The 12,172-nt window shown below is 54.3% G+C and overlaps 1 protein-coding gene across 3 annotated transcripts in view; it reads right to left on the bottom strand.

Moving 5' to 3' along the window:
* GTPBP1 (GTP binding protein 1) overlaps nt 1-12,172 on the bottom strand; it is a 28,547-nt gene that overhangs the window by 3,281 nt on the left and 13,094 nt on the right. For 2 of the 3 annotated variants that reach the window (XM_036864629.1, XM_036864632.1), the window contains exons 5-12: nt 11,544-11,667; nt 10,568-10,682; nt 6,701-6,845; nt 6,403-6,585; nt 5,517-5,652; nt 4,700-4,878; nt 3,224-3,424; nt 473-2,315 (exon numbers count right to left, since the gene is read on the bottom strand). In XM_036864629.1, coding sequence (XP_036720524.1) covers nt 2,223-2,315; nt 3,224-3,424; nt 4,700-4,878; nt 5,517-5,652; nt 6,403-6,585; nt 6,701-6,845; nt 10,568-10,682; nt 11,544-11,667 — 1,176 coding nt within the window. In that variant the 3' untranslated portion in view covers nt 473-2,222. Of the gene's footprint in view, nt 1-472; nt 2,316-3,223; nt 3,425-3,675; nt 3,801-4,699; nt 4,879-5,516; nt 5,653-6,402; nt 6,586-6,700; nt 6,846-10,567; nt 10,683-11,543; nt 11,668-12,172 lie in introns of those variants that run through there. The other variant, XM_036864630.1, reaches the window with a different exon arrangement.

The following is a 12,172-nucleotide window of genomic DNA, read 5'->3' as shown; positions in this document are numbered from 1 at the left end:
TACAAAGGCACCACTGGGCAACGGCCCCTGTAAGCAGAACCAGAGTCAAAACGCAAGAGGGAAACAGCCAGCAGACAATGGAACTAGGCCAGGCTGAAGGACACGCTGGAGTGGGTGACCGGAGTGACTGGGGGCTGGGGGCACTGCTCCCCTGACCTCCAGTGTCCTTAACCAGAAAAACGTAACTACCACCACCTCCCTCATAGGTGGTAGCTGCGAACGTCAAAGAACATGAAGCGAGGGAAATGCCTGGCACAGTCCCAGCTACACAGCAGAGACGTGTCCATGCCACCTTTCTCCTTTTGAGCCCGGTGCCCAGCTTGCGGCCTCTGCTATGGACGTGGGAGCCGGCGTGGGTGGTAAGCAGTGTGATGACCATTATTCACCGGGTACCGCCCACGTGCTGGGCACACCAGGGCCTCACACACATTCTCTCGCTGAATCCTCGCAACAACCCGACGTAGGCATTTACCTCTTGCTGTAGATGAGGAAACTGAGGTTCAGAGGATGGCAACTTGTCCTGCGTCACAGCTGGCGGAGGAGTCTGGGTTTTGAAGCCATGCCTGCCTGACAGGAGAAGCTGGGCCCCTCCCGGCCCGGCCCGCAGCCGGGGGCTCTAGGGCAGGCAGAGCAACGGAGCTCCCCGTGGCCGCACCTCCACCTGGAGGGGCTGGGCAGGGAACAGGACACCGTCAACTTGGAACAAACTTTTATTTTGTGTGCTGGTCTGGTCGGTCCATGGCCACAGGTCAGTGGTAACTAGAAACAGGAGGGGAGGAGCGGGGAGCAGCGGCGAAGGGTCGGGGGTGGAAGGGAGGCGAGGCTGAGGAGGGACCCAGCCAGATGGGCGTCCCAGGCTAGAGAAAGAACATATCTCTGCCCATCAGTCCACCCTAAAGCGAGGGCTTCAGTCCACAGCTCTGAGCAGGCTGGTTCAGGGCCCGTGCTGCCATCTCTGGCCTGGGCAACACCACCCCCACCCCTGGCAATGATTCTTCCAAAGGGCTTAATGCTCTGAGCTGGGTCTGGAAGAATCTTTTTTACTACCTCCTACCTGCTCTCCCCGTACCCCAGTTGGAGCTTCCAAATCTGGGGCTCAGGCCCTTCACTGCTGGGCTCCTGTAGCAGCCATGCTGGGGCGACGTGGTGGGGAAGGAGGGGTTCCAGTCCCGGCCTGGCTCAGAGGAACACCTGGCACCCCCGCCAACAGGAGGTGCTGTTGACCGTGACCCTGAGCAGGTGGACCCCAGGCCCGATCATCAGGGCCCTGAGGCCCAACAAGAATCAGAGTCCAAGTCCAAGCAGGAGGCGGCCCCAGGGCGAGGTGAGAGCCCCAGCTCGGCAGACTCCGCAGAAGAAGAGTCACCCCAGCCAGCCAGGCAAACAAAGGATTGTCTCCAAGGGGAAAGAAGAGCCACAGCTGTCTTCAGGTCAGTGGCAAGGGTCAGAGAGGCAAGGAGGGTCCTACGACTCAGTCACCAACACCCTCCACACGTCTACAGTTACAGCCTAAGAGCTTTTGGCATTACCTGTTTGGGGTTTGAGGGAAACAAGAGGGAGAAAGAGAAAAGGGGAACCACCGCTCTCCACTCTGCTAAGATCCCCAGGTCGCAGAAGGACGGCCCCCTGCTCTGGCAGCAGCAGATACTTGCCCTGGACGCCCCTCAGCCCGGAGGCGGCTCCGTGGCGGGGCTCCAGGCGCCCTGGAGAGCGAGCACAGGGAAGGAGGGTGCGCTTCAGCTCCTGACAGCCCTGAAAGGTTCTCACCGAGACACACGGACGGACAGACAGACAGGCAGCCAGCCAGCTCCTGGAGGCTGGTGGCCAGCCACGGAGGAGAAAGGAGGAAGACTGCCAGGCCCTGAGCGGCCGTACTCCTGCACCTCACACGCCCACACACACCCACACGCACACTAGATAGATAGATAGATAGACAGGTAATAAAAAGAATAAAAACTAAGGGCCCAGATGTACAAAAAAGGTGCGAGTGAGGAAGAAGGCGGGGAAGAGGGTCGGAGATGGTCAGTCCTCCAGAAGTCTGGCCACCGTCCTCAGCTTATAAGTTACAACCCCCCCTGGAAAACGGGGGCGGGGGGAATGACGAGGCTCCGGGTGCGGCCTGGGGGAGGGCGAGCGGTGGTCAGAGTTGCTCTGGCCCATCTGGTGGAGCGGTGGCCAGAGAACGAGGATCCCTTGGGTGGTGGAGGTGGGCTGGGGGAGATTCAGCAGCCGCTGGCGGGAGGCACGCAGGCCCCCTGGGACTTCACCTTGTGACGCTGGCCCCCCCGTCGCCGGCCCCCGCTGCTGGGCTTGGGCTGAAAGAGAGAAGAAGGAGCTTGAGAAGCAGTGGCCCAGCGGGAGCAGGGCAGGACAGGACAGCAGAGGGGCAGCGGGAAGCGGGCGCAGGAGAGGAGCGAGCAGCCATCTGCTACGCCCTCCGCCGACGGAGCCGGCGCCCACCCTGCCTTCCTCGCAGGTGGTGGGTCACAGGTGATCACGGTGTGAGAGGCGCCGTTCAGAGAAGCACAGAGAGAGCAGGAACTAACATGCGCCACTGCTGACAGGTGGGAGGAAAAAAGAAATGAAGGAGTCAGAGGAAAGACTCGATGGGGAGGGAGAGCAGAAAGGACAGGCCCAGGCAGAAGCTTCCTCCTCCAAAGAGGAGTCGGACGAAGAGACGCCGGAAAGGGGCGACGTGAGGGCCACCAGGAGAGGACTCCAGGGGACAGTGCTGGCAGGAGGTGCCGAGTGAGAGCCACACTGACAGGGCCCAAGACCACCTACCCCGCAGGAAGTGTCACGTCGGGGAAGGGGCCAGGAGGACCAAATAAGGCAGCGTCTTTCAGACGTTTGGGCTGCAGTACGCACTTACATCACTTGCAGTCTCACACACACAATGCTCACTCTTACTATGACAGGGAAACGCTGACATTTTTCTATTCTCTTTCATTAAAACTAAATGCTGGTCAGGACCCATTAAGTTCATTTCATGTACGCCACATCTCAGTTTGAAAAACACTGCCTTGAGAGACAAAAAGCTCACACTTAGATAGCACTTAGGGACCTGGAGTTGTGGGAAACACCCATGTAGGAACTCAAAAGACGTGGCAGACTGGTGAAGGCTGCCGGCGCTCTCCTACGAGTCACCCCCACGGCCACGCCGCCGCCCCCACCCCGCCCGCGGCCGTCAGGGGCCCAGGACCAGCCTGGGAAGCGCACTCACCTGTGGCTGGAGACCGCCGGACGCAGCTGGCTGCGCAGCCGCTAGAGAGCAAGCTTCATCTCCAGTTGGGGGTGCCCCTACTGCCGGCCCTCCAGAGGGACCCCCCTCTTCTCGTTTGGGCAGGGGACCCTTTTTCGTCGATTGCATTTTAATCTGCTGGGGCTTGGAGTTCATTGGGGAATTGTTGGTGGTCTGGAGGAGCTGCAGGAGCCAAGGGGGTGGGGGATGAGACAGAGCTGCAGGCAGAGACCTGGGCTCAGCCGCCCCCGCCCCACCCCTGAGGTCTCAGGGACCTCTCACTCCGTGGCCTGGCTGGGCCTGGGCGAGGTGGGTGGCAGGAGGGCGATGACAGGGCAGTGGGGTGGAGAGATGTCCTCTCCACTCAGCGTACCAGGGCTGCCCCAGCCAGGGCTGATGTCTCACCTGCCTCAGACCAGCCCAGAAGGGTTCCAGCCTGTTCCCTGCCCCAGCTGCTCTTCCCACAGACAATCTGTGAACCTCAGCCATCTCCTACTCAGCCCAGCTCCCAGGCTGGGGTCCAGCCTGCCCAGAGCATCAACTCTATCTCCTGCTGCCCCTGCAACAAGAGCCTGGGGTAAGTTTTAATCTTGGGCCTCCCAGAGAGATCAAGTGAGTGTCTCAGGAGCTGGAAACATTTGGAGTGTGGCCATCAAAAATCTTAAGAGCTACCACCCAGGAGGGACTGACTCAGAGCCTTCCCTTATGGCCCAAGTTCAATCTCAAACAAAGCAGCGAATAGGCCCAGCTGCATCCCCAAGGGCATTACAGCATGTGCGGGCAGCTTCTGCCAAACCCTCAGACAGTCCTAAGCAAGGGGGCCTTCGAGGATGATCCTCCCCACTCCCCAACACACTCTGCAGTCTTAGGGTGACGTGGACGGGCCTAAGGAAGGCCATGCTGGAGGAAAAGCAAGCCTGAGGCTGATTCCAAGATCTCAGACAGGATGTATGGAGCAGGGGTCAAACCACTCCGTCAAGTGCCGCTACTCAAGGCCATGGATGAAGTCTGCAGAGGGCATAAGGTGGGCTCCAGGACACAAAGAGCTCAAGCCCATGCCCCACTGCTAGCCAGCACTCACTCCAACTGGACCCACTGCTCTAAGGGCACGGCCCCAGCCAGACCATCGGAGCCTGTGCCCAGCATCTCAGAGGCCAACACTGGCTAGGCCCAGACACTCTCCCACCACGGACTGCCATGCCTCAACTCCACGGTCACTACCAAAGCTCAGAAAGACAGGAGGTCTAGGGAAACCTCTCAGGAGAGCAGAGAAGATGGCACTAAGGCTATACCTCGGCGCTGTTCCAGTTCTCCCAAGGTAGGGCCTGGTGCCTCTGCCCCTGGCAGTCAGTAAGATTTCACAGGGCTCCCTGAGGAGAGCGTGCTGTGCTCACAGTCTAGACTGGAGCAGCCCCTGGTACTTCTTGCAGGCAGGCAAGGTGGTCTGCCCGGCCATACCTTAGTGATGGTGCCTACAGCCTTGGTGCGGCCCTCCCGGAACACCAGCCGCTGGTCTATGTGCAGGTACTCGGGGGTCTTGATGAAGCGGAAGTGCACGGTGGCCTTGTCCCCGGTGCGCAGGCAGTCCTTGTCCATGCTCAGGATGGTCGCTGTCTGCCTGATGCTCCCACAGTGCACTGCCAAGGGGGCCAGCAAGTCAGGAGAGGCCTGAGCCACGCAGGGGCCTCAGGGCAGGGGGGGCAGTGGGTGAGAGCAGGACGCAAGCTCGAGCTGCGGCAGGCTGAAGACCTCAAAGGGCAGAGTGAGGCTAAGCAACTGGAGGCCCGCTCTTGGGCTGAGCCTGCCTCACGTTCTCCCACTTTTCCCTCCAGTTAGACCCCGCTTGTCCCCGGACCCACTTGTCCCTAGTTCCTGAACACAGGGCACTCCGTTTGCAGGCGTGCCTTCTCTGGACCGCGGGCTTCTCGATGGCAGGGCCCTTGCCCATCTTGTCTTTGTCCCCAGCACCTTGGCAACACCGCCTGGCACACTGCAGCACTTGGTAGATGTCTGCTGAAGGACTGCGTGTGAGGTCCTTGAGGGCAGGTCTGGGTCTCCAGAGCCCAGCACCGAGCTGGTGCTTGGTTAGTGTTTGCAAGAATGCATAAACCACAAGCCGCAGCTCGTGGGTGGAACGGAGGGGACGGCATCACTGAACAGGGCAGCGACCTGACTCTTGGCTGCAGCCGAAACTTTGGGGTTTGGGTTGCTGGGGCACACTGTAGGGGGAGCTAGAGCAGGGGGCTTCAGGCTGGCAGTGCCTTTCGACACCTACCCATGGCCTGGTACCGCGGGCTGATTGTGGTGGGGTGGTGAAGGACGAGGATCTCGGCCTCGAACTCCCAGGATGCTTGGGGATTCAAGCGTGGAGAAACCATCACCATGCCCTTCCGGATGGACGAGCGCTTGATCTGAATGAGAGAGAATCCCAGACCTCAGGGACAACAATGCCTTCTGGCCTCACCCCCTGGTCACAGAGGACCAGGACTCCTTCTGGGAACTGCTACCACCCCAACTTGGCCTTGACCTCTCACTGCACTGGACCACAGGCCTTCTTTAGTGCTACATGGGAAGCCTCAACACTGCTATTGGGGGGTCAGGAAAGACTTCATACAGAAAGTGGCATTTTAGCCAGGACTTGCAAGACGGGTCAGAATTAAGTGGGTGGCGAGAGGGCAAAGGCAGGCAAGCACTCAAGTAGGAGAAATAGGGCGAGCGTGGTCTGGCTGCTGGGAAGTATATAGAAAACCCGGCTTTGCTGGTTAATCTGGCTGGTGCAAATGACCCAGGAGCTAGCACTGACCCCGATCCCCAGGGGACTGAAAGCTGAATGGCAAGAGGATCTGGCATGGACTCAACAGCCCCGTGTAGAAGGACCCCAGCAAGAAGGAAGAGCAGGAAGGCTCCCAGCTGACCTCACCGAGCTCAGGGTACCAGGTGGAGGAACAGAGCTCAGGAGGCCGGCAGGCCTAGGTTCAAGTCCCGGTGTTCTCCCCGAATGCCGGGCAAGTCACTCAGGCTCTCCTAAGCCTCAGTTTCCTCATCTGTAAAAGTGAGGTCAGTAATCCCTGCCTTGCAGAGCGGCTGTGAGGACTGGACATGACCCAGAGCCTAGCATAACACGGAGCCCGAGGGGAGTTCTTGGTTTTATCAACACTCACCTTCTTCAGTGCGAAGGAGGCCGTCTGGCCCCCCCGCACCTCCTTGACAGGCATGCGCTTGCGATGGATCGATTTGACAGCAATAGACAGGAAGTTACCCAAAGGATCTGGGCCCAGCAGCAGCGTGTCATTCAGCTTGATCAGGCCCCTCAGCGTTGTCCCCGACACCACTGTTCCCACACCCTGCAGACAAGACCCCGGCCCAGTAAGTCCACTGGCACTACAGACTCGCCCCGGCACCCCTGCGGGAAGCGCCACTCAGCCTCCCACCTTGCTCAGTCCACCAGAACCCACTCACCGGGACAGAGTAGGTGTCGTCAATCTGAAACTCAGCGGGCTCCTCCTCCCGGTAACTGGTGCGAGGCGACAGCAGGTTGAGGAACATCTTCAGCAGATCTAGATTCTCGCCTGTAACGTTGGAGATCTGGAATATCGGGCACATCCTAAGGTGGGGGGGGGGGTGTGGAGAGAGAGGAAGAAAGGTGCTCAGGTGGCGAACTCCCGCCTGATAGGGGATGAGCAGCAGGAGGGCTCCTGGAACGGCTGCTGCTGCTAAGGGTCACACCACCCCTTCACTGGCCTCCCAGGCCCTCTGCCCAGCCCACCTACTTCTGTCCAGACCTGCTCTGAGGCCTCCTCCTCCTATTTAGTTTTGTCTCTGAAACCTGTCCCCTTCTCTCTGTCTCGGTACCACTACCCTATTTCGAGCGATCACGACTGCCTCTTCTTCCTAAAGCACACACATCCTTAAAACCTTAACCAACTTTCCACTGCAGAAAAGACAGCCGGAATCCCTCCTCCCAACATCTCTGCCAGTTTATTTCTCTCAAATTCCTATATTCCAGCCAGACCACAGAACACTCCCTCCCTTCTCCTAAGACCTCAGTACCTTTTTGTTCCCATGTACTTGTTCACTCTGATCCTCCTGCCTGAATTCCTTCCCTCTTATCCAACTACCAAGTCCTCTCATCCTTCAGAGCCCATTTCCAGCGCCGCCTCTTCCAGGGAATCCTTCCCAGATGGGCACTCTTCATTCCCTCTGAGTTTTCAAAGAACCTTATTTTTTTTTGGTAAATTTTATTGAAGTATAGTTGATTTACAATGTTAATTTCTGCTATACAGCAAAGTGACTCAGTTATACACATATATATATTCTTTTTCATATTCTTTTCCATTATGGTTTGTCACAGGATTTTTTTTTTTTTTAGTTTATTTATTTTTGGCTGCATTGGGTCTTCGTTGCTGTGCGTGGCCTTTCTCTAGTTGTGGAGAGCAGGGGCTACTCTTCGTTGCGGTGCGTGGGCTTCTCATTGCGGTGGCTTCTCGTTGCAGAGCATGCTCTAGAGTGCAGGCTCAGTAGTTGTGGCACATGGGCTCAGTAGTTGTGGCTCACGAGCTCTACAGCGCAGGCTCAGTAGTTGTGGCACACGGGCTTAGTTGCTCCGCAGCATGTGGGATCTTCCCGGAGCAGGGCTCGAACCCGTGTCCCCTGCATTGGCAGGTGGATTCTTAACCACTGTGCCACCAGGGAAGCCCTGTCACAAGATATTGAATATAGTGCCCTATGCTATACAATAGGACCTTGTTGTTTATCCATCCTATATATAGTAATTTGCCTCTGCTAATCCCAAACTCCCACTCCTTCCCTCCCCTACTCCCCCTCAGCAACCACAGTCTGTTCTCTATGTCCGTGAGTCTGTTTATGCTTCATAGATATGTTGATTTGTACTGTATTTTAAATTTCACATATAAGTGATATCATATGGTATTTGTCTTTCTTTCTGACTTACTTCGCTTAGTATGCTAGGTCCATCCATGTTCCTGCAAATGGCATTATTTCGTTCTTTTTTATGGCTGAGTAATATTCCATTGTATATATATACCATATCTTATTTATCCATTCATCTGTTGATGGACATTTAGGTTGTTTCCATGTCTTGGCTACTGTAAATAGTGCTATGAATATAGGAGTGCATGTATCTTTTAGAATTATAGTTTTGTCTGGGTATATGCCCGGGAGTGGGATTACTGGATCATATGGCAACTCTATTTTTAGTTTGTTCTTTTAAATTAATTTTTTGGCTGCACTGGGTCTTCGTTGCTGTGCACAGGCTTTCTCTAGTTGCGGTGAGCAGGGGCTACTCTTTGTTGCGGTGCGCGGGCTTCTCATTGAGGTGGCTTCTCTTTGTTGTGGAGCATGGGCTCTAGGTGTGCAGCCTTCCGTAGTTGTGGCACGCGGGCTCAGTAGTTGTGGTGCACGGGCTTAGCTGCTCCACAGCATGTGGGATCTTCCAGGACCAGGGCTCGAACCCGTGTCCCCTGCACTGGCAGGCAGATTCTTAACCACTGCACCACCAGAGAAGTCCCTATTTTTAGTTTTTTGAGGAACTGTTTTCCATAGTGGCTGCACCAATTTACATTCCCACAAACAGTGTAAGAGGGCTCCTGTTTCTCCACACCCTCTCCAGCATTTATTCGTAGACTTTTTAATGATGGCCATTCTGACTGGTGTGAGGTGGTACCTCATGTACTTTGGATTTGCATTTCTCTAATAACTAACGATGTTGAGCAACACTGCATGTGCCTATTGGCTATCTGTATGTCTTGGGAGAACCTTTTGTCTCTGTTACACGTGACTACATCTGATTTTCTGTCTGTCATCTGAATGGCCTCTATATCTCCTATTCACGATTAATCAAACTCCTCAAGATTAGGAATTATATATTTCCCACAGCTCCTAGAATAGGGACTGCACAGGATAGGCACTCAACAAAATGAATGAATTGAAATGGGGTCGACTGAAACGTACCCCCTCTGCTGGCCAACTGTTGGTACTGAAGACAGCGTCAGGGCAGAGACACAGGCCACAATGTCAGGCTGCTCCGGGTCCTGTACTTAAGCAGCCCCAAGACTCTGGGAGAAGGAGTAGTGTTAACAAAATTTACTATTATCAAGAGATTATCTCTGACCAAGGAGTCGACCACCTTGAGAACAAGGACTGTGCCCAAGTCAACTCTGACTCCACAATGCCTAGATGAAAAGCCCAGCACGGAACAAACATCCAATAAATATTTATGGAATCAGGGAATTCCCTGGCGGTCCAGTGGTTAGGACTCAGAGCTTTCACTGCTGAGGGCCCAGGTTCGATCCCTGGTCAGGGAACTAGCATCCTACAAGCTGCGCGGCACAGCCAAAAAAAAAAAAATTTATGGAATCAAAGGACACGCTAATGAGTAAATGCCAAAACTGATCTGTGATTAGAGAGCTTTTGAGAAAAAACCGTGTAAAAAAATTAATAATAGGACTTCCCTGGTGGCGCAGCAGTTAAGAATCCGCCTGCCAACGCAGGGGACACAGGTTTGAGCCCTGGTCCGGGAAGATCCCACATGCCGCGGAGCAACTAAGCCCGTGCGCCACAACTACTGGGCCTGCGCTCTACAGCCCATGTGCCACAACTACTGAAGCTCGTGCGCCTAGAGCCTCTGCTCCACAAGAGAAGCCACCGCAATGAGAAGCCTGCGCACCACAACGAAGAGTAGCCCCCGCTCGCTACAACTACAGAAAGCCCGCGCGCAGCAACAAAGACCCAACGCAGCCAAAAATTAAAAAAAAAAAAAAAAAAACATTAATAATAACCATTCTAAAAATGGCTGTGTATCTATCACACAGCAGCCAGGCACAGTGCTAAGTGCTTTACGTACATCATTTCCAGCACTTACAAGAGCCCTATGAAGAAGGTAATATTATTCCCATTTCACAGATAAGGACACAAATCTCAGCTGGGATTCCAACCTCAGTGAGACCAGCACCTCAGAATCTGGGTCACCTGATACAGCCCCCGAGCAACACTGCTGAGGGCACAATCTTCTATTTCAACCAATCTCTGTGCCTGTGCAGACGTGAATGCTCCCAGGACTTCCCTGGTGGTCCAGTGGCTAAGACTTCATGCACCCAATGCAGGAGGGCCAGGTTCGATCCCTGGTCAGGGAACTAGATCCCACATGCTGCAACTGAAGAGTTCGCATGCCACCACTAAAAGATCCCGCGTGCCACAATGAAGATGCCACGTGCCACAACTAAGACCCGGCGCAGCCAAATAAATAAATAAATATTTTAAAATACATAAATAAATAAAAGGAGGAAGTGAATGCTCCGTACCCATTACCTCTCAGAGCTGAAGTTGGAGGCTGTAACGATCACATCATCCTTGCTCTGCACCAACACGGGGATCTTGCGGCAGCCGGGCGACTTCAGCAGGCGCTGTAACAGCTTCAGGGTTTCTTAAAGGGTAAAATGGAACAAAATTAGGGGAACATAGCCTTCTCTTTGGCCAGGCTTCTAGGGCAAGACAGGTCCACTCATTACTGATGCAAGCAGGAGACAAACAGATGGACATTGTTAAATGCCAGAATGCCTGGAGAAGCAAAAGGAGCATCAAAACTTTGGGTGGGTAAGTGCTTGCTAGAGCAGAAGGAGAGTACAGATGGGGACTGTCCGCTAAGGTTATAAGTCTGAAACCTGTCAGGTTTCTCCAGAGTCTCTAGAAGACCCGCATCCTATAAGCAAGTGATTTGGGGGTCCACCAGAAGGACAATGTTGTTCCTAGAATGCCCTGCTTCCTGGCAAAAAAGTTCATCTGACAAAAGGATCTCTAGGACATTTAGACACCTGTAGAAGCCCTTAGGAGGCCCTCCAAAAGGATACGTCTTCACTTCTCTTCCACCATCTTTAGCAACGGGGGAGAAATGCATGAAAGCCTAGTCTTGCAACACTGTTTTGAAACCTTTGGTGGTAAAAGGTAATCAGACTCTCTGCCCAAATGTCTCCATGTATGTCCAGCTTAGATGGTAAAACCCAACCCCTTCTGCCTGGAACCATCTGAAAAGAGATGCCAGATTAGGGATTTCAAGGACCCTGAATTTGTAACCAGAAGGAACAATGAGCAGGAGATAACTCTAAGCTGTGCTCAGACCAAGAGGCAAACAGGGAGAAAGCAAAAGATTCTGGGTTGATGGACATTCAGGCCAAGGTCTAAGCACAATACAAGGAAACAGAAAATTCCGGGTAGCAGATCCCCAAGGAGCCACAGTGCGTGACTGCCCCAAACAGAGAGACTGCTACTGGCTGTTGGCTTCACTTACCTTGCAGGATGTTGGCAGGACACATGTCAATCTTGGTGACCACCACAAAGACAGGCACATTGAGTGCCAATGCCAAGCCCAGGTGCTCCTTTGTCATCCCCACGATGCCAGCATTGCTGCCCACCTGCCCCGACACAGAAAGAACCGTCAGGACACGGGAGACAGAGATTGCAGCTGGGTGGGCACAGGGGCTCAAAGAAGGCTGAGGTAAGAGAGAACTCCCATCTCTGAGGCCACCATCAGGACAGGACACAGGCGGCACAAGTCTTAGGCCAGAAACAAAATGGCTGTAGATGAAAGCTGGGCTGGGCACAGATTGCTTTAACCTCCAATTTAACAGCGTGGGCTATCAAAATCTGAGGAGACTTCGAAACAATAAAAAAGACAAACTCAGTCTGGGAAAACAAAGTCATCGAAGTGGATTCAGTTTAACATCCCTGGCCCCCAGTTACCCAATCTATAAAATGGGGGATAATAATATTCACTTTAGAGGGTCACTTAGGTTTAAATGACCAAACATATGTCAAAGGTCCAGCACACAACTAGCACGAATTAGGTATTCAAGCAATGGCAGGGACTTCCCTGGTGGCGCAGTGGTTGGGAATCTGCCTGACAATGCAGGGGACACG

The sequence above is a fragment of the Balaenoptera musculus genome, chromosome 10, assembly GCF_009873245.2.
Source record: "Balaenoptera musculus isolate JJ_BM4_2016_0621 chromosome 10, mBalMus1.pri.v3, whole genome shotgun sequence".
In the NCBI taxonomy this organism is placed as follows: domain Eukaryota; kingdom Metazoa; phylum Chordata; class Mammalia; order Artiodactyla; family Balaenopteridae; genus Balaenoptera; species Balaenoptera musculus.
The sequence above is the reverse complement of the archived record's forward strand: the minus strand, read 5'-3'. Positions and strand labels throughout refer to the sequence as shown.